The sequence below is a fragment of the Cannabis sativa genome, chromosome 2, assembly GCF_029168945.1.
Source record: "Cannabis sativa cultivar Pink pepper isolate KNU-18-1 chromosome 2, ASM2916894v1, whole genome shotgun sequence".
Lineage (NCBI taxonomy): Eukaryota > Viridiplantae > Streptophyta > Magnoliopsida > Rosales > Cannabaceae > Cannabis > Cannabis sativa.
In genome coordinates, this window is record NC_083602.1 from 34,383,778 (window position 1) to 34,410,988 (window position 27,211).

At 32.4% G+C, this 27,211-nt stretch overlaps 1 protein-coding gene, 1 long non-coding RNA gene and 1 pseudogene across 3 annotated transcripts; all 3 read right to left on the bottom strand.

Annotated features, from left to right (window-relative positions):
* Positions 1–4,925: 4,925 nt before the first annotated feature.
* Positions 4,926–8,596, bottom strand: LOC115705976 (heat shock cognate 70 kDa protein 2-like; annotated as a pseudogene).
* Positions 8,597–8,901: 305 nt separating this feature from the next.
* On the bottom strand, positions 8,902–18,421 carry LOC133034942 (uncharacterized). 2 transcript variants are annotated; one of them, XR_009686244.1, is made up of 4 exons: positions 17,169–18,421; positions 11,256–11,412; positions 10,044–10,153; positions 8,902–9,157 (listed from the first exon to the last, which is right to left on the bottom strand). It is a non-coding gene; the product is annotated as an uncharacterized LOC133034942 (long non-coding RNA). The 2 variants fall into 2 exon arrangements; XR_009686243.1 differs by having other exon boundaries at positions 11,256–11,979.
* Positions 18,422–19,553: 1,132 nt separating this feature from the next.
* Positions 19,554–23,477, bottom strand: LOC133034277 (protein LEAD-SENSITIVE 1-like). The gene is made up of 5 exons (XM_061109330.1): positions 23,385–23,477; positions 23,172–23,241; positions 22,458–22,465; positions 20,749–20,863; positions 19,554–20,444 (listed from the first exon to the last, which is right to left on the bottom strand). Exons 1-5 carry the CDS (start codon positions 23,475–23,477, stop codon positions 19,780–19,782), a joined length of 951 nt encoding a protein of 316 aa, XP_060965313.1. The 3' UTR covers positions 19,554–19,779.
* Positions 23,478–27,211: the final 3,734 nt, after the last annotated feature.

Genomic DNA, 27,211 nt, shown 5'->3' on the forward strand with positions numbered 1-27,211 from the left:
TTGTATCTCAAAGTAAGTATGCTAAGAACCTTGTCAAGAAATTTGGTCTTGAATCGGCTAAGCAGGTAAGTACTCCAATGAGCACCACATTGAAATTGACAAAAGATGAGAATGGAGTAAAGGTAGATACTACACTTTATCGTAGCATGATTGGAAGTCTTTTGTATTTAACTGCTAGTCGTCCTGATATTAGTTACAGTGTGGGAGTTTGTGCTAGATATCAAAGTAATCCTATGGAATCTCATCTATCAGCTGTGAAAAGGATTATTCGATATGTTAATAGCACTCTTGATTATAAAATTCGGTACTCGAAAGATACTAATTCTAATCTTGCTTGTTTTAGTGATGCAGATTGGGCAGGCAATGCTGATGATCGAAAGAGCACAAGTGGAGGGTGTTTCTTTCTTGGGAATAATCTTGTATCTTGGCATAGCAAGAAACAAAATTCCATTTCTTTGTCCACTGCCGAATCTGAGTACATAGCTGATGGCAGTTGTTGTACTCAACTATTATGGTTGAAACAAATGTTGATTGACTATGGATTTGAATTGAGTGTTTTGATTAGTTTTTGTGATAACACTAGTGCCATAAATATTTCTAAAAATCATGTTCAACATTCTAGAACAAAACACATTGATATAAGGCATCACTTTATCAGGGAACTTATTGAAAATAAATCTTTGCAATTAGAATATGTTGATACTGAAAAACAATTAGCTGATATTTTCACAAAGGCCCTAGATGCAAGTCGGTTTGACTCCCTCAGAAAGTCTTTGGGAGTTTGTATTGTTTAAATCTCTCTTGTTCATATTTTTGTACAATATTGTTATGTGATTCTTCTTTAGCATTTAATCTTCTTTTTTTGTAATTTGACAAATCATGTTTATGCTTTTGGATTATAATTAGTTAGGATCTCATTCTTATCATACTTTGTGATGTTGTGTTAAAAAGTTCATGTTACTCTTTATTTGTGTCTAGGATTAAATAATGTCCTTATACAGAGTTGAGCAATTTTTATTTCAGACTTGTCAGGCCCCTTGCTGGAATAGAGCTACCCATACTAAGGTGTGAAAGCCATCTGTTGAGTAAGCTGGAACATTGTAATTAGCAACTATGATGAGGATGCACTACCATAGAAAAGGGCTACCTTCAGTATGGTGTGATAGCATCCAGTTGCGGGATCATTTTCAAAAAGGCGAAAATGAAAAATCTTACCAAGGACAATGATCCTATTTTCACTGCACACACTTATGTCAGACAAGTGTGTTCAAATTTGTAAGTCTCCTCTACTGAATTAAATTGATAATCCTGATTCACAATTTTTAGTAACATGCATATCTTTTTCCTCAACATCAATTAAGTATGATTTGTTTCTGAGATACTAATTAGTTATTTTCTTTAAAAAGCATAACATGTATTTTATTTTGTCAATTTTCAATGATTTTTTATTCCATTGCTTGTGTAGAATCTCATATATTTATTGTACACATTTTATTTTATTTTCGGTTTCTTAAAAATAAAAATAAAAAATAATAAAAAGGAGAGGGAGGCGTGTGACTTGATTCATGGGCTAACGAAATTTTGTGCTTAAATGGTAAGTATCAACATTTATTCTTCTTTGATTTATTTTGATTTGTTTCCATTTAAAGATTAATCTTTTATATGGTAATGTGTCTTTAATCTTGAAAGATTGACTTATTTTTGGAAATATGGTTGGTAATTCTAGTTTCCTTTTATTGTTTTCTTTTTTTAAAAAAAAGGGAAAGGAGAAAAAAAAAATTTGCAAGATAGTGGGGCGGTTTCCTTTTGTGTTCTTGGGCTGGTAGTTTCTCTTTTTAAGTTGGTTCCTCTTTTGATCCTCTCTCACATGATTATATAAACCAACTTCCTTTGTCTTTTATTTTCATAACCTAGGTACCCGATCCCTATTTCTTGGTGTTCTTGCTTCTTTATTTCTCATTCTTACTTTCAGAAATTCATGGCTAAAACTAAAAACCTAGGGCATCTAAGGAAAATGGTGGAATCCGAACAAGCCCCCTCAAATGTTCCTCTTGCTGCTCCAATCGTCTTGCTGCCATGGAGGAGGTTCAGCAAGAGATGTCCAAGCAGCTGTCCTCATTGATGAAACTTTATGGGGCATAAGTTTTCTTTCTTTTTGTTTTTTTTGGACATATTTCTATATTTTCATTTCTTTTTGTCTTTGGCCCTTATAGATAAACAAAAAGGGGGAGTAATTGGGTTTTTAATTGTATACTCAACTGTCTAGGGGGAGTTGAGGTTTGTGTTTGTGCTTGTGTTCGTCTTTGGTCAAAGTTAGCTTTTTATTTTGGTTTAATGTTGTGCTTCTTAGGGGGAGTTTTTTATGTTTGTTTTGCTAACTTTGTTTTGTAGGTGTTTGTTAATTAATAATATTTTGATTATCTAAAGTGCCAAAGGGGGAGAATGTTAGGTCCTTGTTTGGGAATTTAGTTGTCAAAATATAATTTAATTAATGTGCATTTTATTGAGCATTCAATTTGTTTTTATCAACTCTGGACCCTTTTTCAAGGGGGAGTTGTGTTTGGTACTTGTGAACTTATTTGGGTTAAAAGTTAGCATGTTGTTTTGTTGTTTTACAATTTCGAGTGTGCTACTCAGGGGGAGTTGTTATTTGTTCTTGCTAACTTTAATTTGCAGGTACTTTGTGTTAAAAAATATTTTGTTCATCTAAAGTGCCAAAGGGGGAGATTGTAATGTCTTTTTTTTGGCAAGTTAGTTCACAAAATATTTTTTCTTTTATGGTAAGATTGTTGTGCATTCAAAACCGATTTCTTACCTTGTTTATTCAGTTTATAGTTGCTCTTTTCCTTGTTAGGAAAGTTTCACTTTTCAGCTGAACTTTCCTTTGTTTGGAAACTTCTTAAAAGAAAAGCAATTATCTTTTGGAAAGTTGTCTTTTTTAGGAAAACTTTGATTATTGCCTTTTCCTTATTGATTTCGATTGTATCTTGATACAATCAGAATATCTAATCTGTTTTTGCCAGGAATCAAGCATTAATAGAGGATCAGCCCCGATTATAGCAAGTTTTCCGTTTCTGGTCTGATCTGCTGCGTCAGCATCCGAATCTGATGATGCAGATCGTGTTTTCTTAGGAAAGTTTTTGTACAGCTGTAGATTCGATCTTGTGACTGTCTCTAAGGTTTCTATGTTCTATAAATAGAGCCTAGAGAGTAGTCATTCGAATTAGCTCTTCCATTATTCATTTTTTGCATTTATCTTTTGAGAGAAGAGAGTTTTCTTTATTTTGTGAGAGCCTAGTTGTTCATCTAGGTTCTAGTAGTTTATTTCTGTTCTTACTCTGTCCTAAAGGTTGTGAAGAACTACTTGATTGAACAAGAGATTGGTCTTCGGGAGAAGACTTGATAATGCCTTACTTCGGGAGGAAGTAAGCACTTGGTCTTCGGGAGAAGACTTGTTGAAGCCTTACTTCGGGAGGAAGTAAGCACTCACATTTCAAAGACGAAGGGAGTTCGGGCTTGAAGGTGTTTCAAGAAGTCAGATTCATAAAGTGGATTACAAAGGATTGCGGCAATACTTTAGAGAGAGAGTCTAAACTTGTTTAAGTCAATTGTCTTCGTAATATTGATACTTTATTAATTGTTTACATTCTCTGGGCGTGGCCCCGTGGACTAGGAGTGTTCGGGAGAACACTGATACCACGTATAAATCTCTTGTGTCAAGTTATTTATTTTTCTGCAAATATTTTATATTCTGCTTGTTCTGTTTTGCTGTAGCAGAATTACTTTCTGCTTCTGCAAACGCTTTCAGTTTTTATATTTTCTTATATACAACTGACATTTGCAAAAACACGGTTTTTCAATTACCTTCAATTCTTTCTCTGATTCAATCATGGGTGAGTTTCAATGATTTCCAGATCTCCTTCTATTCAATTCTTCACCTCTGAACGCGATTTGCTTTTTTGACTGAATGTTGTTTTTGAGTTTTTTTTGTACAGCAATGGAGGTTGGATGATTTTTTTTTCTTTCCGTTTTTGTATTTGGATTTTCGGGATTTAAGTTGTTTTCCCTTGAGATCTACATTTTTTTTAGATATGATTTTCCTAGTTTTGGAAGGAAAATGGTTGACAATGGGTTGTTGGGGTTCGTCGGCTGGGTCACGAAGAAGATGGAGACTTCCGTTTTCCTTGGCTGGTATTTTTGTAATTAACAACTTTCAGTTTCTATTTTTATACTTAGAATTTATCTCTCCATGTATTAAGGTTGTGTATGTGTTGTGTTTATGTTTTTTCCCGGTTGTTCATCTTTTAGGTTGTTTATGTCAAATTAATTTACATATATTTAAGTAGTGTTGTTATCTCATTGTGTTTTAGTTGTTATTTAGTTGTTTAACTAATAGAAAAATAAGTATATAAGTATTTATTTATGGGTACATATATTTTTGAGTTGTTGCACACGTATTTTGTAGTTGTTTTTAATTGTTTAAATTATTAGTGTGTTGTTTTTCAGTTCTATTTGACTTGACATAATGTGTTGATGTCTAATAATTTTTTACTTTACCCTGGGGTTGTTGTCCAATTATTTGTTCATTGTTATTTAATTTTTTGTTGTTATTTAATGTTTAATTTAGAAAAAAAATGAATATCTATATATATGTTTTATTTTTTTATGGGTACATATAATATAAGATTATTTTTGTATTATTTTCTTGGGTATTTTAAATTGTCTATACAATATAAGTTTTTTTTATTAGTATTTAGTTGTCAACTTATATATATATATACTAGTTAGAAGTTACGTACCGAGGCACGTAAATATTAGTTTTATTTAGAGTTTAGTTCTTTGTTGTTTTATTTAGATTGTATCTAAATATATGATCATGCGAATGATTTGTTTTATTAAAGTAATATGTGTGTTATCATAGTTGGTTAGTAAAATATAATTAGGTATATTTAAGTCATAACAAAATAATACGCATTAGGTCTACAATTGACGTTGTTGGATCAACGTGATGAAACCAATAACAAACACAACAAGGGTGAAGCATATATTCCAAGCCTTACTCTATCGCACAAGAGTAAGCTTACTCTTGACTCTTGAGATCCATTTGATGATTGATATTAAGGAGCTATAGCACTTGAACCCAGTGGGTATTCTTCCAACTGATTGGTGCTTTTACCATCTCCACTTAATTTAGCAAGACCTAGAACCCTATTTTCTTGGATTATATCCATGACGATTTTTGGTATTGTGTAGAAAGACCCACCCACCTCCTTGTGGGTAAGATTAAGTAATGGAAAACTTCAATTGTTTAACGCCAGATACTTGAGAAATCACCAAAAACAAAATGAGAAATGCAGATTTTTAGTTAGCTACTTCCCTTTAGAATATATAATTGATTCAAGATAATTAAGGTATTTTAGGCCTTCTCAATTAATTGTAATATTAACAATTAATTTCTTCTACATCCTTTTCATTCCACTCCTAATACCAAACATGAAGGACAGAAGGAGAGCTACTTTCATCTCCATCTTTCCATCTTTCCTTTTCAATTTCAAACACAAGCAAGTAAGCAAAAGCATGATTATTATTATTAGTATTATTGACTCTAATCTGACACAACACAAAGTTCATTACAATAAAGGATATATATGTATATAAATTGCTCTAGTAATAGTTGAGTAGAAATCAATACCTTCATAAAGTGAGTCGATTTCGATTGTGGTTTGAGTTGTGGAAGAAAGAGTACTCTTTGCTCTCTCACATGCCGTTCTCAATCTCCTCAAAGCTCTAGCATTGCCACTAACATCTTTCTTGTGCTTTCTCTTAAACTCTGCAACAAAGTGATTCACAAGCCTGTTATCAAAATCTTCACCACCCAAGATGAGTGTTAAGTGTAAAAATTTACCCATAGTAACATACAAGCAACGAAATGTCATGGAAGATGGTAATTAAAAAAATATACATCATTTTAGCATAGGTGGATAATATTATTCTAAATAAATATTAAGAACTGACCATCATTGGTATCTGCCGCTCATTGGCACATTGCCTTAAGTGGCGTGATGCCGTATTATCCTCGGTAACAATAACTCCCACATTTATCTGTTCCTTGTCTAGGCTATGGACCAACCAATGAAGGGTTTTAAACACTTTCCCGCCACCATGCTAGGAAATGCAGAAACAGGGAATGGTTAAGATTGTGATGATAGTCTGGTCTAGTGCATGAAGAATACATTTAAAATTAGGAGGCATTCCTTAAAAGCCATATGAAAGACCAGTATAACAAATTTTTGCATGTCATGTTATTTCTCATTCATTAGCCGTTCATTATAATATAGGTTGTTCTTGTTGTCCTATTTAAAGAGATACAAAATGCATTCAGACATGTATTTCTCTTGCCAATAATAAGACATGGAAATAGCATTGAGAATACTGCAAGTAATAAAATCTTAACATGGAAACATACCTTCACTATTCTAGAAAATTTGGTACAAAAATTAGGCTTCCCATGAAGCATGATTCCAACTTTGTCAAAAATACTATTATTGTTATCGTCATAATCTAGCTTCTCAATGCTGGTACTGTGTACGTATTGCCATGGTAGAATCATGTATCTGCAAAAGAATAAATTTGATTGATGCAGCCATAAAGAGATTCATACATATATAAACTTGCTCACATAAGTCAGTACGGTTTATGGCATATTTCAAAGCAGTGGATGTGATATACATTCAAAAAATTTAAATCATGATAATAATTAAGGCAAAAATTAGATTTGCTTTCCTTGATTTTTTATTAGCTCTACTCTTTCATTTTGCCACCATATGATATTAACTTTTAGTACACCGATTTTACATATGTTGTTGTTGGATCACATTAAAATTATCAAAGTAGAAAAAAGTCTTATGCATACTCTAGAATATGTCGGAACAATTAATACAGGTTGTTTGAAGAATCTTCCAATTTCCTGAGATGGTTTTACAATGACTCATTTCGAACAAGATACAACCCATGAACAAAGCGAAAAATCATATTCGAACAAGAAGTACAACTTACTTCTCAGGTGCTACAATAAAACTTGCTCCAATCGAATCAGTAACCCAATCGGCTGTCAATATTAAAGCATTTGCTACACATCCATACAAGAACTTGATAGTTTGATGCTGAGAGGAATAAAAGAATTTATTAAGAAACAAGTATTCGAAGGTAATTCAAACGTACCAAAGTATAGAGATGTTGTAATTATAAGATATAATATTTTACATTATAGTCACCACCTCGTAAGTAGAATAAAAATGACTTTTCAAGTTTTTGATTTATGAGAAGTAGAAGTAACAAATTGTAAAGATGGTTTGTTGACCTAAGTCTAAACACAAAAGCAATTTTGTCAAATCCACCATTCCAAAGAGAAAAAGTAGAAAATTAAAACATATATACATTTAATATTCACCTTTTCTGAGGATATGATAATAGGAAGCTGGTACCAATTACTTATTGACCATCATTTTCTCCTTGAATTTGGAGGAGAAGGAATATCAGTTAGAATAATACCACCGTGTTTCTGTATTTGCCGTTTAACATCCTTAGCATTCTGGGTTCAAAGTCCAGTTATCAGAAATTGTATTCCTTGGAATATCAATCCCTTACCAACCTGAGAACAACCAAGGAAACCTTTTTGACTATGATGGTGTGACCTTTGAAATAAGCCGGAACAGTAACAATAACGTTCTTAATAGTCTGACCCAAAAAAGCTTCAGCAATTTCCTTCATCTTCACCAACACCATTGAAGAAATCTCCTCAGCTGCGAATTGCTTCTCTTCGCCTTTATAGTTAACTGACAATCATTGGCTTGTCTCCAGGGCCAGGAATGACCTTCAAAGGCCAATGCCTCATGTCGGCCTGAACCGAAGCATCAGAGAATCTTTGCCCAATCAACCTCTTCGCATCAAAGACTGTGTTTTGAGGGTTCATAGCAACTTGGTTCTTCGCCGCATCACCGATTAACTGCCCTGTATCAGTAAAAGCAACATAAGAAGGTGTTGTCCGGTTACCTTGATCGTTGGCTATGATCTCAACGCGGTCGTTTTGCCACACACCAACACATCTGTATGTGGTGCCGAGGTCAATGCCGATAGCTTTTCCTTCTGTTTTAGAAGCCATTGATTGAATTTATTACTAAGAAAAAGTATCGGAGAAAAAGGTATCGTTTTTAAAAAAACAGAGTACGAAAAATGAAGTTGGGTTTTTTGAGACATGGTTAGATATAATAGCTCCAGGCCTTATAAGCCTTTCAGACTGGTCTCTGTTCCCATTCTAAGAAATTAAACATGTTATTAATGGAAAAGGAAAAACAAAAAAACAAAAATAAAGTAAAAAAACCTCCAGAAACAACTGACGTTCTTTTCCCGAGTGAAAGCACGAATCCCATAGAAACATTGTATAAAATAGTAATTTTGTTCTTTCTTTTTCGAAGAAGATATACCTCAATATTTGACTCGGGATCAGAAGTCTCGTTGATCCAATAAAACCCAAAGACTACAAGCATAACCCTAGAAAGAAATCGTCCACTGCTAACGATGACGTCTCTCCACTACTACAAACTACACTTTTAGTGTCGGTTTTAAACTGACACTTATACTTTTAGTGTCGGTTCATAAAACCGACACTTATTCCACCGAGACAAAAAGTCAAAACTTTGGTGTCGGTTCTAAACCGACACTATTGAGTTTTAGTATCAGTTCTAAACCGACACTTAAAATAGACATGTATGTTTTTGTCTTTAGTGTCTGTTTTAAACGGGCACTATTGAGTTTTGATATCGTTTTATAACCGACACTAAAACTCCTTTAGTGTCGGTTTAAAACTGACACTTAAAGGGATTAAAAAGTCAAAAAAAAAAATACTAAAATCAAAAGAACTAAAAAAAATGAAAATATTATTTACAGTATATATTACATATAATAAAAAGACTACTCTTATTTCACACAAAATTATAAACTTATTTATTCACTGCTAATGATTTACATAACAAACTTAAATAATAAAATTAAATCAATTAGTAGCTTCAAAAGCATTGCCAACATTCAATCCAAGAAGTTGACATTTGACTAGAACCGGTAAAAACTCCTTGCAATGCTTGATTATCATTAATATATCCTGTTCAACAAAATACGAATTTTGTTAGTGAAAAAATACTGAAATAGAGAAAGAAAAGTATATAACTAATTCAATGATTTGATACTCAATATTGAAACTCCATTTTTAAAGCTAATATGTTTTATGTAATAGAAGATGAATCATAAAACAACATCTTTCATATTAAAAGTCATCAACAAGGAGTCTTCAACATTTTTCATTGTTTACACTACACAAACAACTCATCAAAATATAGAAATAAATATTTATAAATAATACCATGTAAGTCGGCTTTCTAAACATATATCCAAGGCCTCAATTTATTTATGTCCGAAGAAAAATATAGTCAAATGTCATGGCCCCAAAAGCCCTACAATCTTTCTACATGACCAGATTATTATCAATTGCATATACAACTAGTAAGAGGCTGTTCTGTCCAAATCTAATTTATGCAGTCATCCTCAAATTGGTTGATCATATGAGATTGCTACAAAAATTATTGTTACAATCAAACCAACATCAATTCATTTTAGTCCTTTCAACATAATTAAATTTTTATTTAAACATTTTAAAGTAAATTGTTTTTTGTAAGGATGTCAAAGTAAAATTAGAATAAGAAAATGAGCAAAAAAATACATACATCAGAATCTAGATGGACAAAAACTTATTTAAGTAAATAATTCATCTATATATCACTCTTTGGGATATTGTTTTTTAGTCCTTAATGAAGGAATATAAAATGGCAATATGATAATGACGTTTGCCAAGAAAAAATGTGTAACAAGAATTTTTGTTAATGAGTTTGATCTATCAGTATGTATTCTAATCAATCATCAAAAGGTAAAATTTGATAAGAATAAAAATAATAAAAAAAAGACTAGCAAGAAAAGTTAGGAGCAAAACTCACCCTTCTATGTTCGGAGCTCCACATTAATTTGTGAAGATATCGCATTCATTCTTCAATCTCATTGCTCCAATTCCGTTTTAGTACAAAAACTATTACATGCTTTACACATACTAATTTAAACACATAAACAGATTAGAAATAAGGAGGAACATAAAGAAATGGATTAAACAACAAAATGAGAAAAGCATTCTTAAAAGGAGTAGCGTTCAAAGTTAAAAAGAAATGAAGAAAGCTAAACCATGGAAGAAGCAAATATATATTAATCACAAAATTAAGAAAATGCAGAAATCAGCAAGATTGATAGTTTATTGTTCGACATTAACTGAAACAGCTCATGGCTTTAGCCTTTAATACACTTGCAAGTTCTAAAAAAACAATACTAAGTACACCACAAGGTGCATCTCTCATCTTCTTGACACGTGATATGAATGTTTCCATCTGAAACTCAACTCTTAATTCTTAGATTGTGACTGAAATGCAAATATATATCATTAGAAAAGTCATATATATAATATAGCTAATGTTTTCACTCAAAATTAATTGCAAGTACTATTTGATGAGACACAGAACAACAACACGATGATGATGATGAGAATCAAATGCTCATGGTCCACTGTTGTGTATTTGATTTTAAGAATTAATTACTTGTTTTTTTTCTAACTAAGATGCTTCCACCATATTTATTTTGTATATTTTACACACATAGAAGATTTTAGTTTTGAGTTTTGTCATCAGTGTAAAGCGTGGAGTGTTAATTAGCACTTGTGATTATTAGATGTTATATTCATGCCTATGTATTATCCATTTCCAAAGTATGCATCATCTTAATTAATTCCATTTCGAATGCTGAAGTGAGGATTTTAACATTCATAATGAAGGCTTCTTCAATTCTTTTATAAAGTTTTTTATTAATAAGTCTTTGTTAATTATACTACTGTTTAGGACTAGAACTACTACATATATATATATATATATATGTGTGTTTTAACATCACACCAGCCATTTCATTATGAATATATGAAACCATCAACAAATAATGTCTTTATTGATCAATTTAATAAACTCCAGACACAATTAAACCAACAATAGATAAAGATATATCATGCTATGTGTATGATTGAAATTATTAAAAAAAATATAATACAAACAGATCAACCTAAAGGTATAAAGACTGCAACCTTATTAAAAAAATTATTAAGAGGTTCAACTCACCTTTTAAGTCGATAAGTGATGTGAGCCAATTACTATGTCATCAGCTTTCTTCATGTAAAGCAAAGAGTGACATTTACAGCATTACCAGCTGATCAACCTAAGCTAATAAGAAGTGAATCCAGCCAGAACCAAAAATTCTCTACAAGCAAACATGAAACTTAAAAAAAGAAAACAAAAATCAGTTCTTTAAATATTAGATCATTCCTTTCACTCAATAAACTCAGATAAAATCCTTTCCCTTTTTCCTAATGATAACTCAAAATGATGATATTGAGCAACAGAATGAATCATCAAACAACAGAGGAAAATGAAAAGCACAAATTTTTTACTCAAATTTCTTTACTTTTTCTAATTTCCTACAACATGCAACAAACACAATGTTCCAAAACTAAATTTTCTATATCTTTCTAGTCCTTTTTTCTCAGGAAACAAACACATGACTAGAAGAATTAAAAAGAATTAGTGATCTCAGTGAAAATTAATGCAAGAGTGTTTTGTGAAATCTCAGCTCAATAATTCAAGAGACTGAGTGAATATATTTATAAGCAGGGTCGATAATGACCAATACAGAGAAAAGCCAATGGCTTGGTTACAGCTGTAGGCAAATTGTAACAAACAAGGAATAAATTGTACAAATGCAATCATTGCCACATCATTACAAGAATAACGGCTAAATCAATCTAGGGATCTTCAATTGACAGAGAGAAGGACACCTGTCCTAGACCTGGACCACACAGCAGCCACAGCAGCCATCAGTAGAGGAAAAATGCAGCAGAGGGAAATAGGTTCATTTCTTTACATCCCCTCTCAAATGCAGGGGTGAATTTTGCACACCAAGTTTGTCGATTAAGAAATTGAACCTTGAACTCGACAGTCCCTTTGTCAAGCAATCAGCAATTTGATCAGACGATGGCACATATCTGATGTCCAACTCTTTGTTTAAGACTTTGTCTCGGATAAAATGAACATCAACTTCAATATGCTTTGTCCTTGCATGAAAAACTGGGTTAGAGGCCAAAGCATTTGCTCCCATATTGTCACACCAAGTAATGGCAGTTGGTGTTTTGAAGCTAATTTCCTTGAGTATAGATTCAATCCATGAAATTTCTGCTGCCACATGAGCTAAGGCACGATACTCTGACTCCGTACTTGATCTTGCAACAACCGGTTGCTTCTTGGAAGACCATGACACAAGTGTGTTACCAAAGAAGACACAATAACCTGCTATAGATCGTCTGTCATCAGGACAACATGCCCAATCAGCATCTGAATATCCAGTCAAGTTCAGTGGCTCATCACAACTGATATGAAGTCCCTTGTGCATGGTTCCCTTTAAGTATCTTAGGACTCTCTTGGCTCCATTCCAGTGAACTGTAGTCGGTGCTTTTAGAAATTGGCTTAGTTTATTAACGGCGTAAGAGATATCGGGCCTGGTGTGAGACAAATACTGCAATCCACCAATTACACTTCTGTAAATTGTGGGATTAGATAGTAGTTCACCTTCTGTTATTGACATTGGCCTTCCTGCAGTAGCAGGTGTTGGACACGGCTTCAGGTTAGTGAGGTTGTGTCTTCGAAGCAAGTCTTCTATGTATTTTGTTTGTGTCAAATACAAGCCTGTTACATCCCTATAGACTTCGATTCCCAAAAAATAATGTAGAGACCCGAGGTCTTTGAGAGTAAATCTTCTATTCAATTCTGAAATGAAGCCTTTCAACTTGTTGTTATTGTTCCCTGTCACAACAATGTCATCAACATATATCAACACAAAGATTACATCAGTACCATGTTTGTAGAAGAACAAGGATGTGTCTGATTTTGAATTCTTGAAGTTCCAGCTAACCAAGGTGGATCTTAGCTTGTCAAACCAGGCTCTTGGTGCTTGTTTTAAGCCATATAATGACTTATTTAGCTTGCACACAAAGTGCTCTTTCCCTGGTTCTTCAAAGCCTTGAGGTTGGAGCATGTAAACCTCTTCTTTGAGAGTGCCATTTAAGAAGGCATTGTTTATATCCAGCTGCTTGATTTCCCATCCTCGAGTGACAGCAATGGTCAATATAATCCTAACTGTGGTGGCTTTAATAACCGGACTGAAAGTCTCTCCAAAATCAATTCCAGGCCTTTGATGAAAACCCTTAGCAACCAAGCGAGCTTTGAACCTTTGATGTGAGCCATCTGAATTTAATTTTTCCCGAAAAACCCACTTGTTGCCTATTAAATTCTGATCTGGTTTGGGAGGAACCAGCACCCAGGTGTGATTATCCTTAAGAGCTTTGTTTTCACTTTGCATCGCTTTGTTCCAACCGGGATGAGAGAGAGCTTCCTCTACACTGCCAGGCTCAGTATTGCAGTGACTACCAGGTTCTGTATTACAGTAGGTGTGTCCCATGAATACTCGAGGCTTGAATATTCCAGCTTTTGCCCGAGTAACCATGGGATGGCCAGTTGTTTGAGGATGAACTGTAGTCTGAACTGGAACTGGAGAGGTGTTTGCTGACTGTTCTGAATCAGCAGACTGAACTATGAATTCATCCTGAAAAATAGCAGCAGGGCTGATGGCAAGTCCCCTCTCATTTTCTGAAATTGGAGACTCATGTGAAGCAACAGGTGAAGAATGCAGAGAGTTAAATAAGTGAGTATTTACCTGAGATTGTGTTGGTGTGGAGAGTGCTTCTTCAGGTATGATTGAGGATGATGAGGGTGTTGCTGGTTTGGGAGCAGAAAAACCAGCAGGAGGTTGAAAAGATGGCAGAACTGACCAAGTGGAACTTTGAATTATAACTGGTTTTTCAGCTTGGTAATTGTTTAGAAAGCCAAGTTCAAATGGAAATTCTAACTCATTAAACACAACATTCCTTGAGATATAGATTTTACCTGTGGGAGTTAAACACTTGTAACCTTTGTGAACTTCACTATAACCAAGGTTGACACATTTTAAAGAGTGAAACTGAAACTTGTGTGCTTGATAAGGCCTTATGCAAGGAAAACAAGCAACACCAAAAACTTTTAAGAAGGCATAATCAGGTTTCTTACCATGAACAGCCTCAAATGGAGATTTATGGTCAAGAATTGGTGTTGGCAATCTGTTAATTAAATACACAGATGTTTGAAAAGCCTCCCACCAATATTTCAAGGGCATGTGTGCTTGTGCTAAAAGAGTGAGACCCATTTCAACAATGTGTCTATGTTTTCTCTTAGCTCTACCATTTTGAGCTGAGGTATGAGGACATGAATGATGGAAATCAATTCCATGGGCTAAAGCAGTGTCTTGTAGTGCTTGGTATTCACCTCCTCCATCGGTTCTAAGCCTTTTTATTTTTCTTTCAAACTGAGTTTCAGCAAAGGTTTTGAACTGAAGGAAGGCATTTATTGCTTCAGCTTTGGTTTTTAAAGGGTAAATCCAAGTGAATCTAGTGCAATCATCAATAAAGTGTATGTAGAACCTATAACCATTGTTAGAAACAATAGGAGAAGGTCCCCATAGGTCACTATGTATTAAATCAAGTATGTTGCTAGCTTTATTATTTGAAGGTTTAAAAGGGAGAGCATGTGATTTGCCAAATTGACATGCATCACAGAAATGATTCATTTCATACTTGGGAATTTTAACTTGACAACAATTTAAAACTTGACTCAATACTTTGTGTGATGGGTGGCCTAACCTCCTATGCCACACATCACTCTTAGAAACACAAGACACATTGGTTTTAGACCGATTGACACTAGACTTGGACTTGACAGCAACACCAGTAAACAGTTGCTCTTTAGGCTTATTTGACTCGATTTTTCTTGAAAACAGAGGGGTTGGCTTTGTGTTTGGAGCTTGAAGTTGGTAGAGGCCATCCTTAAGCATCCCTTGAAGAAGCACTTTCCTTGTTAGCTTGTCCTTCACAACACAACAATCAGCATAAAACTCAATGAGCACATTGTTATCATGGGTTAACTTAGATACACTCAACAAGTTCTTAGCAATTTCAGGAACAAGCAACATCTCTTTAAGCTTTAAACATTGGCCCGAATCAGTATATAAAATACCATTTCCTATGTGAGAGATAGAGAGTTGAGTACCATTACCAATGGTGACTTTTTCCTTACCCCCATACTCTTGTTTCTGTGTCATTGATGAGGATTCAGATGTGATGTGGTTGCTTGCTCCACTATCAGCGAACCACGCATCACTCTCCACAGTTTCTGGTGTTGCAATATAGGCTGATGGGTTGTTGCTGTTGCTGTTCTTGTTGTGTGTCGGGTTATTTGGATCAGATCCCATGTACTGCTCATCAAATCTGTTGTAACAAACTGCTGCTGAATGACCGTACTTGCCACAAACTTGGCAAGTAGGTTTTGGCCCTCCAGATCTGCCATTGAACCTTCCTCTACCTCTAGCACGATTTCCACCACCTCTTCCTGAGTTCCTGCCACCGTGGCTTTGAGGATGGTTGGCAGTGCTTCTTCCTTGTCCTCCAACATGTGGTTTTTGAACAAAGTTGGCTTGGGGATCCATCAATGAGTTGAAACTCTTTCCATTCGAAGACATAGCTTGTAACCTCTCTATCTTGCTGTCAAAACTCAGCAGCAACTCTTGTAGTTCTTGCCAAGATGTCTTAGATCTGGCTTCGATTTGAAGAACTATAGTGAGATAGTTCACATCTAGGCCAGATAAGACATTCGTGATGAGTTGAGACTCGGGATAAGGCTCTCCAGCCAAGGCAAGAAGATCTGCCCAGTTCTTCTTTTGCCTAAGATATTCTGTCATAGGTGTGTTTCCCTTTCTATTAACCTGAATCAAGGTTCTAGTTTCATCCATTTTGGACTTGGAATGAGCTCCATAAAGTTGTTCAAGAGCCTTCCATAATTTTGCAGCTGTAGCCACTCCCATAACTTCGGTTGCTATAGTCTCAGTCATCGAGCTATACAACCACCCCATCAAGAGTTGATCGTTAATGATCCAGTTCTCATACGCTGGATTTATAACTTGAGAATCAGCAGTATCCAAGCTTTCCATGACAGTTCCTGCATCAACAAACTCAGGTGGACAGATGTTAGTTCCATTAAGAAAACCATCAAGTCTATGGCCTCTAACAATGGTTGAGACCATCGTTTTCCATAGACTATAATTGTGTCTATCAAGCTTGAGAGAAAAGGGCTGATTGAGGGTGCTGAAGTGGTTTGATACTGGGTTTTGGGGCTGAGAAAAGCTTGAACCAGCACCCATTACTGTGGATGCTGCTGTAGCTGGGGTAGATTGTGCAGGGTTGTTGTTTCCTGTGTTTTGGGGTTCTGCAGACATGGTGAGAGGATAGAAAAGCCGTACGCTCTGATACCAAGTGAAAATAAATGCAGAAAGGTTTTGTGAAATCTCAGCTCTTTTACAAGAGACTGAGTGAATTCAATTTATAGGCAGGGTCGATAAAGACCAATACAATAGAAAGCCAATGGCTTGATTACAGCTGTATGCAAAATGTAACAACCAGGGAATAAAATTGTACAAAGGCAATCATTGCCTCATCATTGTAAAATAACGGCTAAATCAATCTAGGGATCTTCAAATGACAGAGCAGAGGACACCTGTCCTAAAACCTGGACCACACAGCAGCCACAGCAGCCATCAGTAGAGGAAAAATGCAGCAGAGGGAAATAGGTTCATTTCTTTACAATCTCAAATTAAATATACTCATTCAACTCAAAACTCTAACATTTTGCTTAACTTAAGTGATCTCAAATTAAATATACTCAGTCAAAAGTAATACATCTCAATCAAATAAAGAGAACTGCGACAAGAAATTGTAAGCTCGCCACATCAAAAATTTCTATTTCTAAATCTATTTTCTTTCTCTACCTAAATTTCCTAACATTTAGTTAAAATCTAAAAGTCTTCCACAATTCAAATGAGCACCCAAAAAAGAAAATCACCTTCTTAATCATAAGTTGTATATAATCCACTGCTGCTGATCCTTCCAGTGTTAAGTAAAGTCAAAGTTGCCGAAGAAATATCAAATCAATATCAACACAATAAATATCCAAAATTAAAACTTGAAATACACTAACAATGAACGTACAATGAAGTTTTGTATATGCAAAATTCATGAAACAGAAATAAAGAACAAGAAAAAGATTTATAATATGTACGATGAGAAAGATTATTACAGTTCAAATCTATAGAATATTGGGCAAAAATATCCATAAAAAATTAAAACCCTACCAGAGTAATGGAGACAAAGGAAGATCCAAAACTTAAATCTAAACATATACACATACCAGATTTCAGTGGAAAATTCGAAAAATTGTTCCTTCCTTTGTCTCATGGATCTTTTGACCAAATAGAGAGTGAAGCAGGAATGAGATTAGAGTTAAAGACCAGAGCAAAAACAAGATGGAGAATTGAAAAAAAAAATTCTTACAGCCTTAATATTCCGCAAACCAGAATTGAGAATGATAAGCTTATGAGATAATATGTTTGTTTTTCTTTGAAATTGAAGAGACGAAACTTTTTTTTACCGCCTTAATATTTCGCAAAGCATCCCGCTTTTATTTTAATTTTTTGCAAGCCCAAAGGTTTTGATTTTTATATCCTCTATGGTCTCGGTTTAAAACCGAGACTTAAGATTTATAATTTCTTTTAAGTGTCAGTTTTAAATTGAGACCAAAGGAGTATTTTGTTTTTAATTTTTTCTTTTTAAATTTTTTAAGTCTCAGTTTTGGCTTTGGTGTCAGTTTATTGACCGATACTATTATACTTTTTAAATGTCAGTTTTAAACCGACACCAAAAATTAAAGATACTCTATAGTGTCAGTTTTTTAAATTAAACGAAACTCAAACTGACACTAAAAGTGTATTTTGTAGTAGTGCTCCTCCACTCACACAGATGAGCGTAATCTTCTAGTTCTTCCTCGTCCTCATTCCGATTCGGAGCCAAAGATAGAGTACAAGTCCTACAAAAAAGAAATATACATCTACGAATTTCACCATTTTTTTCAATAAAGAAATCATAATTTTCTCATTGCCATCAACAAACTTAAGATTTTAGTGGAATTAGTTTCATCATCACCATATATCAAACTTATAATTTCATAAAAAATAATAAAAAAATTACAATTTTTTAGGAAATTAGGCTTACTATCGTTTTAATTTTAATATATTTTTATTTTTTTTTTGGAGTTAACGTTTTTTATATATTTTTTTTATTGGAGTTAACGTTGATGTTAAAGTGTATCGTTAAATTTAACAGAATGAAAAAAGAATATTCTGTTAAATTTAACAGAATGAGAAAAGAATATTCTGTTAAACCAAGAACCAAGAATTGCCGTTAGATAGGCACTTTTAATATATAAAGATTTATATAAATTAGAATACATTTAGTTTTTTATGTTTTAGTTGATTATATACATTATTTTTTTTTTGTTATTTTTAGTTGACGTTTAGATCAGATCACGTGTTGTTATTTTCATGATTATGTGTACCACTATAAAAATATATATTATCAAATAATAATAATAAGAGAGAGAAATAATTATTTAATTGAGAAATAACAATAAAAAATACATTATGTTTTTATATTTTATTACTTTAGCTTGGTCAAAAGTAGTATCGGACAGTCTTTTCATAATTTTATTAGTTTAAACATTTTTTGGAGAAAATTAGTATTTTTTTAAAAAAAAAATGAATAATATAAGTAGTACTAGTGACTGACGTGGCAGTATTTGAGGCAGTATTGTGGACCTGTGGGAAGATTGTCCCCCACTCGTGCGTGCCTTTCACATAACTATTTAGTTTTGTTTTTTTTTTTCCAATTTTATACCTCAATAGTATTTTTGTAATTATGAAACTTTAAAAATAGTATGTTTGTAAATATAAATAGTATAAATGTTTATTTTTCCTTGTATTACTATAAATGTTTATTGTAAGTAATTTTATCCTAAAATAGAAAAAATCCTTTTTTTTTTGTCCTATAGTACAATTTTTCGTGAATAAACCAGGTGAATATTATAATGACAATTAAGTAAGCACATTGTTTAACTATGATGGTCATATGATAGAGATGTAGTCGTGGGAAACACCCTTCTGAACGAGTGATTCAACGATTTATTGGAAGAAGAGAAAATGGAGATTTGGGTCAATAGTTATCCCCACCAATGAGTCGAGCAATTGGCTCAAAAATTTGTTCCTATGGCGTTTTCCCCAGTTAATATTAATTAAAGGGTTTTATGACCTAGATGCTTATAATCCCCAGGAAGGTAGAGAAAGAAAGAGAGCCAGATTATGAAGATTTAATAATCTAATTAACACAATTCAGCAAATGCACAAATTCAGGTATTATATCAGATGAACATTTTTATCAAAAGGCAAATGCACTGCATGCACACAACAAACTCCCCTTTAGAAAATTAAACAAATCGAAACAAACATAAGTGCCAGTCTCCACTCCAGCTCAGTCCTCTTTGACATTTTAAAGAGAGAGAGAGAGTAATCGGTTCAGTGTCTCCACATGAATATATATATATATATGTATGTATGTATAATACCTTAGTCTTTTTTACTAACAGTGACAGTTTCAGTAGAGGCGTCACGAGCAACAAGCGTCTCAACTGAAACTTTAGTGACATCTCGACGAATTCCAATATCAGAAAGCACACGGCTAGCACAGTACATTCCACAACCAACAACTGCAAGGCCAGGGAAGCCGGCAAAAGTCAGAAACTGAAGTGGTGACGAAACAATGGTATCGGCTGCAGCCAAGAAAGAAGTAGCCTGTCCACTCCTACCCACGCTGATGCTAGTGAACACAAGCAACCCTGTCTTACAATATATGGCGAAGTCCTCGCAGTTGTTCTTGAAAAGATCATAAACACCAAACCCATTTTCAATTAGGTAAGAGGCATGGTAGAGAACATCTTCTGGTAGATCGGATGAGGCTAGCGTGCAGGTCCCTCCTCGAGCTTTGGCTACAAAGAAAATGGGGTTGACTCCATACTCAAATCGATACAATTCTCCACCCCAGAGGAAACAGTCTAGGCAAGAAGAGATGACACCGTTCACCATCGACTGATCTCCGCATCTTGGACAGGGAATATCCTCAGAATGAGAGGGTGAGGAGCTGAAAATGAAGCGGTCCAGAACAGTTCCTGTCCCAATTTCTTGGCCTCTTCCTCTGGTGAAGTAGATCACCTCTCCCTCTCCAACATATATTCCTGAAGAACAAAAAATATATTACTGCAGTTTTTTCTAATTTAAAATCCAAAAACTACTTCGAAAGAAACAAAATTGATTTCTGTTGTTTTTTAAAATTCGAACAAAACCCGTTTTGTCTTGAGATGATAAGTTACATTTTCACTATTGAATTTTAAATCTAGGTCATATTTACTATGATTTGAACAAAAGAAATATGAGCCAAATTAGCCAACTTTGGGGCTAAATTGAGAAGGGACTAGAGTTAAGAAATACTAGAATGAAGCAACGAATAAAATTGAAGAAAGAGAAGAGGGAAGGAACTACCGTGATGAGCATAGATATAGGCATGCCTCCATGAATAGATGTGATCGCCTGATTTGAGATGGTCTCTCTCGATCTTGTTTGAGAAGACTCCCAGGTCTCGCTCTCTTTGGTCAAATTAAGAATACAAGAGGTAAGGATTTTGTCTTCCCTTCACACTAAAACTTGTTTATGCCATTGCATTACATGCTTTTGCACATTGCATTTATTATATTATACTATTAATTAATACAACATATTTCTTTACGCTACACTTACGCCACACGGATTCCCATGATTTTTTTCTATTTGGTGGTTAATACTATTAAAAATAAACAGGGTTTTTTCTATTTTAGGATACAATTACTTAAAATAAACATTTATAGCAATACAAAGAAAAATAAACATTTATACTATTTATATTTACATACTATTTATATTTACAAACATATTATTTCTAAAGTTTAATAATTACAAAAATATTTTTGAGGTATAAAATTGGAAAAAAAAAAAAAACAAAACTAAACAGTTATGTGAAAGGGAGGCGCGAGTGGGGGACAATCTTCTTACAAGTCCACAATACTGCCTCAAATACTGCCACGTCATCACTAGTACTACTTATATTATTCATTTTTTTTTAAAAAAAAATACTAATTTTCTCCAAAAAATGTTTAAACTAATAAAATTATGAAAAGACGGTGTGATCTGACCAAGCTAAAGTAATAAAATATAAAAAATAATGTATTTTTTATTGTTATTTCTCAATTAAATAATTATTTCTCTCTCTTATTATTGTTATTTGATAATATATTTTTTTATAGTGGTACACATAATCATGAAAATAACAACACGTGATCTGATTTAGACGTCAACTAAAAATAATAAAAAAAAAATAATGTATATAATCAACTAAAACATAAAAAACTAAATGTATTCTAATTTATATATATATATATATATATATAAATAAGTTGACAACTAAATACTAATAAAAAAAACTTATATTGTATCGACAATTTAAAGTACCCAAGAAAATAATATAAAAATAATCTTATATTATATGTACCCATAAAAAAAATAAAACATATATATAGATATTCATTTTTTTTCTAAATTAAACATTAAATAACAACAAACAATTAAATAACAATGAACAAATAATTGGACAACAACCCTAGGGTAAAGTAAAAAATTATTAGACATCAACACATTATGTCAAGTCAAATAGAACTGAAAAAAAACACACTAATAATTTAAACAATTAAAAACAACTACAAAATACGTGTGCAACAACTCAAAAATATATGTACCCATAAATAAATATTTATATACTTATTTTTCTATTAGTTAAACAACTAAATAACAACTAAAACACAACGAGATAACAACACTACTTAAATATATGTAAATTAATTTGACATAAACAACCTAAAAGATGAACAACCGGGAAAAAACATAAACACAATACATACACAACATTAATACATGGAGAGATAATTTCTAAGTATAAAAATAGAAACTGAAAGTTGTTAATTACAGAAATACCAGCCAAGGAAAACGGAAGCCTCCATCTTCTTCGTGACCCAGCCGACGAACCCCAACAACCCATTGTCAACCATTTTCCTTCCAAAACCAAGAAAATCAGATCTAAAAAAAATGTAGATCTTAAGGGAAAACAACTTTAATCCCGAAAATCCAAATACAAAAACGGAAAGAAAAAAAAATCATCCAACCTCCATTGCTGTAAAAAAAAACTCAAAAATAACATTCAGTCAAAAAAGCAAATCGCGTTTAGAGGTGAAGAATCGAATAGAAGGAGATCTGGAAATCATTGAAACTGACCCATGATTGAATCAGAGAAAGAATTGAAGGTAATAAAATATGAGAAAAAAAAACATCATCTAAGCTTCCAAAAAAAAACCAGAAAGCAACCACAAAATAACATTTTAAAAACACCCAGACATAAACAGCCTAAAAGATGAACAACCGGGAAAAAACATATTAACAACAATCTACAAAACATGAAATTACTAAAAAAATTGTTCACTGTGAAATAAAATTAAACAACACTAAAACTACTAAAAATAAACATTAAAACAACTGTTTAGAAAATGCCAATAGAACACTAAAAGAACAATCAAACAACGAATTAAAAATAAGAAAAAAATGTTATGAAAACACAAAACCTTCGTACAAAAAATGAGAACAAAAACAACAATAAACCCTAAAAAAACGCATTTAAAACTTAAAAACAACTAATAAGAAAACCCAAACTGACAAAAAAATAATAGTGTAGTTTGGTTAAGTGATGCTAAAAACTATTTAATAGCAGTAACAAAATCAAAAAAAACCCTAAAAAAACAAAAATGAGAACAAAAACAAAATGAAAAATAACGGTTGATTAAAAATTTCAACTTAAAAAAATAAAAAAATTCAAGGTAAACAACCCTTGGGTTTAACTTTAGGCTTCACTTCAAAATTAGGAACTTCATCCTCGAAGTCAAAATCGGAGAGAACCTAAAACATTATGGAGAAAAAAATTGAAACACAAAACAGCAAACGAAAAATAAAACAACAAGAAAAAAACTAAAAAAAAAATCGAAAAACAACCTAACTTACATCCTTGAAAAATCTCAAAGATTTGGTTCTCTTTGCCTTACGAGATTCAATCTTAGCTGGAAAAATCTTTTTTTAGAACCAGATGGCTCTGCAGCATCACCCATTCCCTTCTTCGCAATGTCTTTCAAACCCATTTTAGGATCGTAGCATAGATGGGAGGTTGAAATTCGTCGTACCCAATACAGACCCAAAATATATAAAATTTTATTTGATATTTTATCTTGGTAATATCTTTTATTCACTTGAATTGCTAAGGATTAGGAATAAGCTAGTTAAGAGTTTGTTAAGTACTCATCAAGACATATTTATTTATGTAAAAATCTCAAATTAAATTATTTTTTTCTAAAATTTGCATAAAATTAATTTAATATGTTTTTATTGAAATATTTGTATCGAGTTATTTTAGTATAAAAAAAAACATTGTGGCACATTTGAAAAAAAATAGATAAATGTCATTTTTAAAAAAGCAAATAAATAAAACTTATTTTTTTAAAAAAATAAATAACAAAATCTTAAACTAAGAATAATATCATTGCATGTCAATCTAACATTTTTGAAAGTAAATTTTTCTTAATTTTTTATCATTACTATACTAATACTATGCTACTTGCCTAATTCAACCACTAGCACGCGTTAATTTTTTGTCTTTAATTACTAATTTAATTCATAAAAAAATATAGCCTTATTATTTTGTCTTTTCAATCTTGAGAAAAAGAAAGATAAATGTGACATTGACCAAAACACATCCACCATGTTAAAAAAAAAAAAAAACTCCAAAACGCGCTATTTGGCGCGTTCTCCTCCTACCAATAGCAAGTGGGGTCGGCACGCGTCAGACCGTTGTCCTCAAAATAGCTATCAACCGTATAAATGTAAAATACTAAAGAAACAAATAAAAAAGTAAATAAAAAAAGCTTTTAGTTAGTTTCTGTAAATATTCTAAAAAAAAAATTATCATATATAATAGAATCTCTATGTAAATATTAAGAATAATTTTTAATTTACTATTAAAAAAAATATGTGATGTCACAATTTAATTACTTATAAATAAGGAAATAATTTTTAAATTGTAACTAGTTATACATTTTTTAAATATCCTATATCTTAAGAATAATTATATGTATTTTATAAATTAATAATTTTATTTTAAATTATAATACTAATATAAATATTATATTTCCTTAAAAATTAGGTATTTTTTCAATATTACACCTAAAATTAATTTTATTTATAAAAATACTTTTAAGAGAATTATTTGCACAAATACCGTTGTGCCACGTCAGCATATATATAACGAAATTCAAAACAATTGCCGAAATTGGAAAAAATTGGAAAAATGTCATTTCTAGAAATTTTCGCTTTTTCTGAGTTTTGAAAAAAAGCAACTATTTAAGTGCTTTTGATGTGAATAAGATATCAATTAGTTACTTTTCTATTAAAAAAATTATTTCAGAATTTATACATATATAAATAATAAAAATAATTATTTTAATATGTAAGAAACATATATTTTTTGTCTCCAAAAAATGGACTATTATTAAAAGAAGCTTCTTTGTTTCTTTTTTATATTTTTAGGCTATATTGTGTTATTTTATTATTTAAGATACTTTGAGGTTGCCTTTTTTTTTAATGTAACTCATATAATATTTCAGATACTATTCACTTTATTTACAAATAATTTTATAAAAATAAGTTTATTTTTATTTAATTTTGTAATGTTTAAATAGAAAATTTTAAAAAAATATTTTTTAGTAACTTATTAAATTTCTTAAATCAACAGTGAGAAGTCTCAGATATGCTTTAGTATGCCTTAGACCAGACACCTGCTGTTGAGTGGGAGTAATGAGTAGGTATCAGATTATTCCAGGAAAGGAACATTGGAAGACAATCAAGTAAATCTTAAGATTAAGAAGAGGAACTATATGTTAGTTGATAAGGGTGTATTTAATACTCTTAGACTACACCAAATCAGATTTCTAGACTTGCCTTAGTGCTAGAAGGTCTGCTGATGAGATGGTGATTAATCTGGGGGTGGAGTAGTGATTTTGGAGAAGTGTAAAAACCTATCTGAAGTCTCTAAGTCTACAAGAGAGAGACTGAATGTTAAAGTTGCAGGAAAGGTACTTATTCAGTCTAAGGAAAGTTCTATACATTTTTTGCACCGTTCCAACATTACTACTAGTGATGCTACACTTAAAGGAAAGTGTTACTTCCTGATTAACCAAAAAGTAGTTGCCGAAAGTATAAATCCAGTATCCCAAGAGAGTAGACGTATAGAGAGGAATTTCACAATATCAAGGATTTTGTGATTAAGGAAGAGTAATGGTGGAGAAAAGGTTGTGGTTAATAGAACCTGACAGATCCTATTACGAGGAGTATACTACTACACTTGATTTGTATATCCAGGTGTTGAGATTATTTGAAATGCACATTTTATTTTATATTAGTGCAAGTGGGAGTTTGTTGGGTTTTGTGCCCTAAATAAAACCCATTTCAATATAATCTGATTTACTTATTAATAAAGATCAGAAATAACATTTTATGTTGCATGGTTCACATGATTTATTTCATGATTATATATACAATGTATAAATTCTATTTAAGTCCAGAACATATGAATTTGTTAATGATTATAGTGTTGTCAGCACAGTGGAATATAATCTTGATTATATGTTCAAAAGATTATTCCCTGATTTGTCAGTTCACTGGATTTACACTGGCATGATAATCAGTGCTAGGTATGCTTACACCTTGGATAAGTGTTATGTCCTTTCCAGGGTATTGGCAAAGTTTACCAGCATCGGATGTATATAGTATACATCGGAAGTGATCGATATTGAACTTTGATTAGATATATTAAAATTTACCGTAATATCTATTCAATTCAATATCACCCGTTGATCCTAGATTAAATGATCTTAATCCTGATATGGTTATGTTCGATCTCAAGAGTATTATACATGTTCTTTGATTTGTTAGTTAAGCCTACTTTTGACAGTCAGGGTGATACGTACATTTTGGGAACATGATAGTATAATTGAGTGCGAGCGCTAACATAAATATGGAGTCTATAACTTCTATAGGAATTTAGAAGTGAAAAGATAATATCCTTCGAGCTTGGCTAAACAGAGATAAATGGTTGAGATCTCGTTCACTTCGCTGAAATATCATTTATACGGAGCTAAGTGTTTTAAGGATAAAATACATTAAAGGTGTAACGGTAATTTAGTTCCTATTAAGTGTAGATCATCTATTAGAGGGTCATTGATCAAAATAGGATTATAACAATGGATAATTAATAACGTATCTATATCGTGGAACATATAGAGCGTTCTATATGACTGAGAGTGCAATTCCAAGTTCTAAGTGTGGATTCAATAAGGAATTAATAAGTTAGGGAGTTTACTTGGTAAATTCGGTTCGGCTTATTGGAAGCTCGTTTATATAGGCCCATGATCTGTTGGGTTTTATGCCCTAAATAAAACTCCTTTCAATCTGATTAGTTATCAATATAAGAAATTTGAAATGATTGATGTTTGCATGAATTTTACATGCTAATGGTTTAATATGTTTAATATGTTTATTACATTCATACACACAAAATCAGTTAAATCCAGATCATATGTTTATTCACAATTACAGTATCGTCAACACAGTGGAATGTGATTGTGATCATATGAATCAAAAGTTTTGGTCCCTGTTTCATCAGTGTTATTGGATTTACACTAATGTGATAATCAGCGATGATGTGTACTTACACTTGGAGTAAGTGTTATGTTCTTTCCAGGACATTAGTAAAGTATACTAGTTTCGAATGTATGGAGTATACATTGGACTGGACCGATATTGCAACTAAGTTAAGATATTA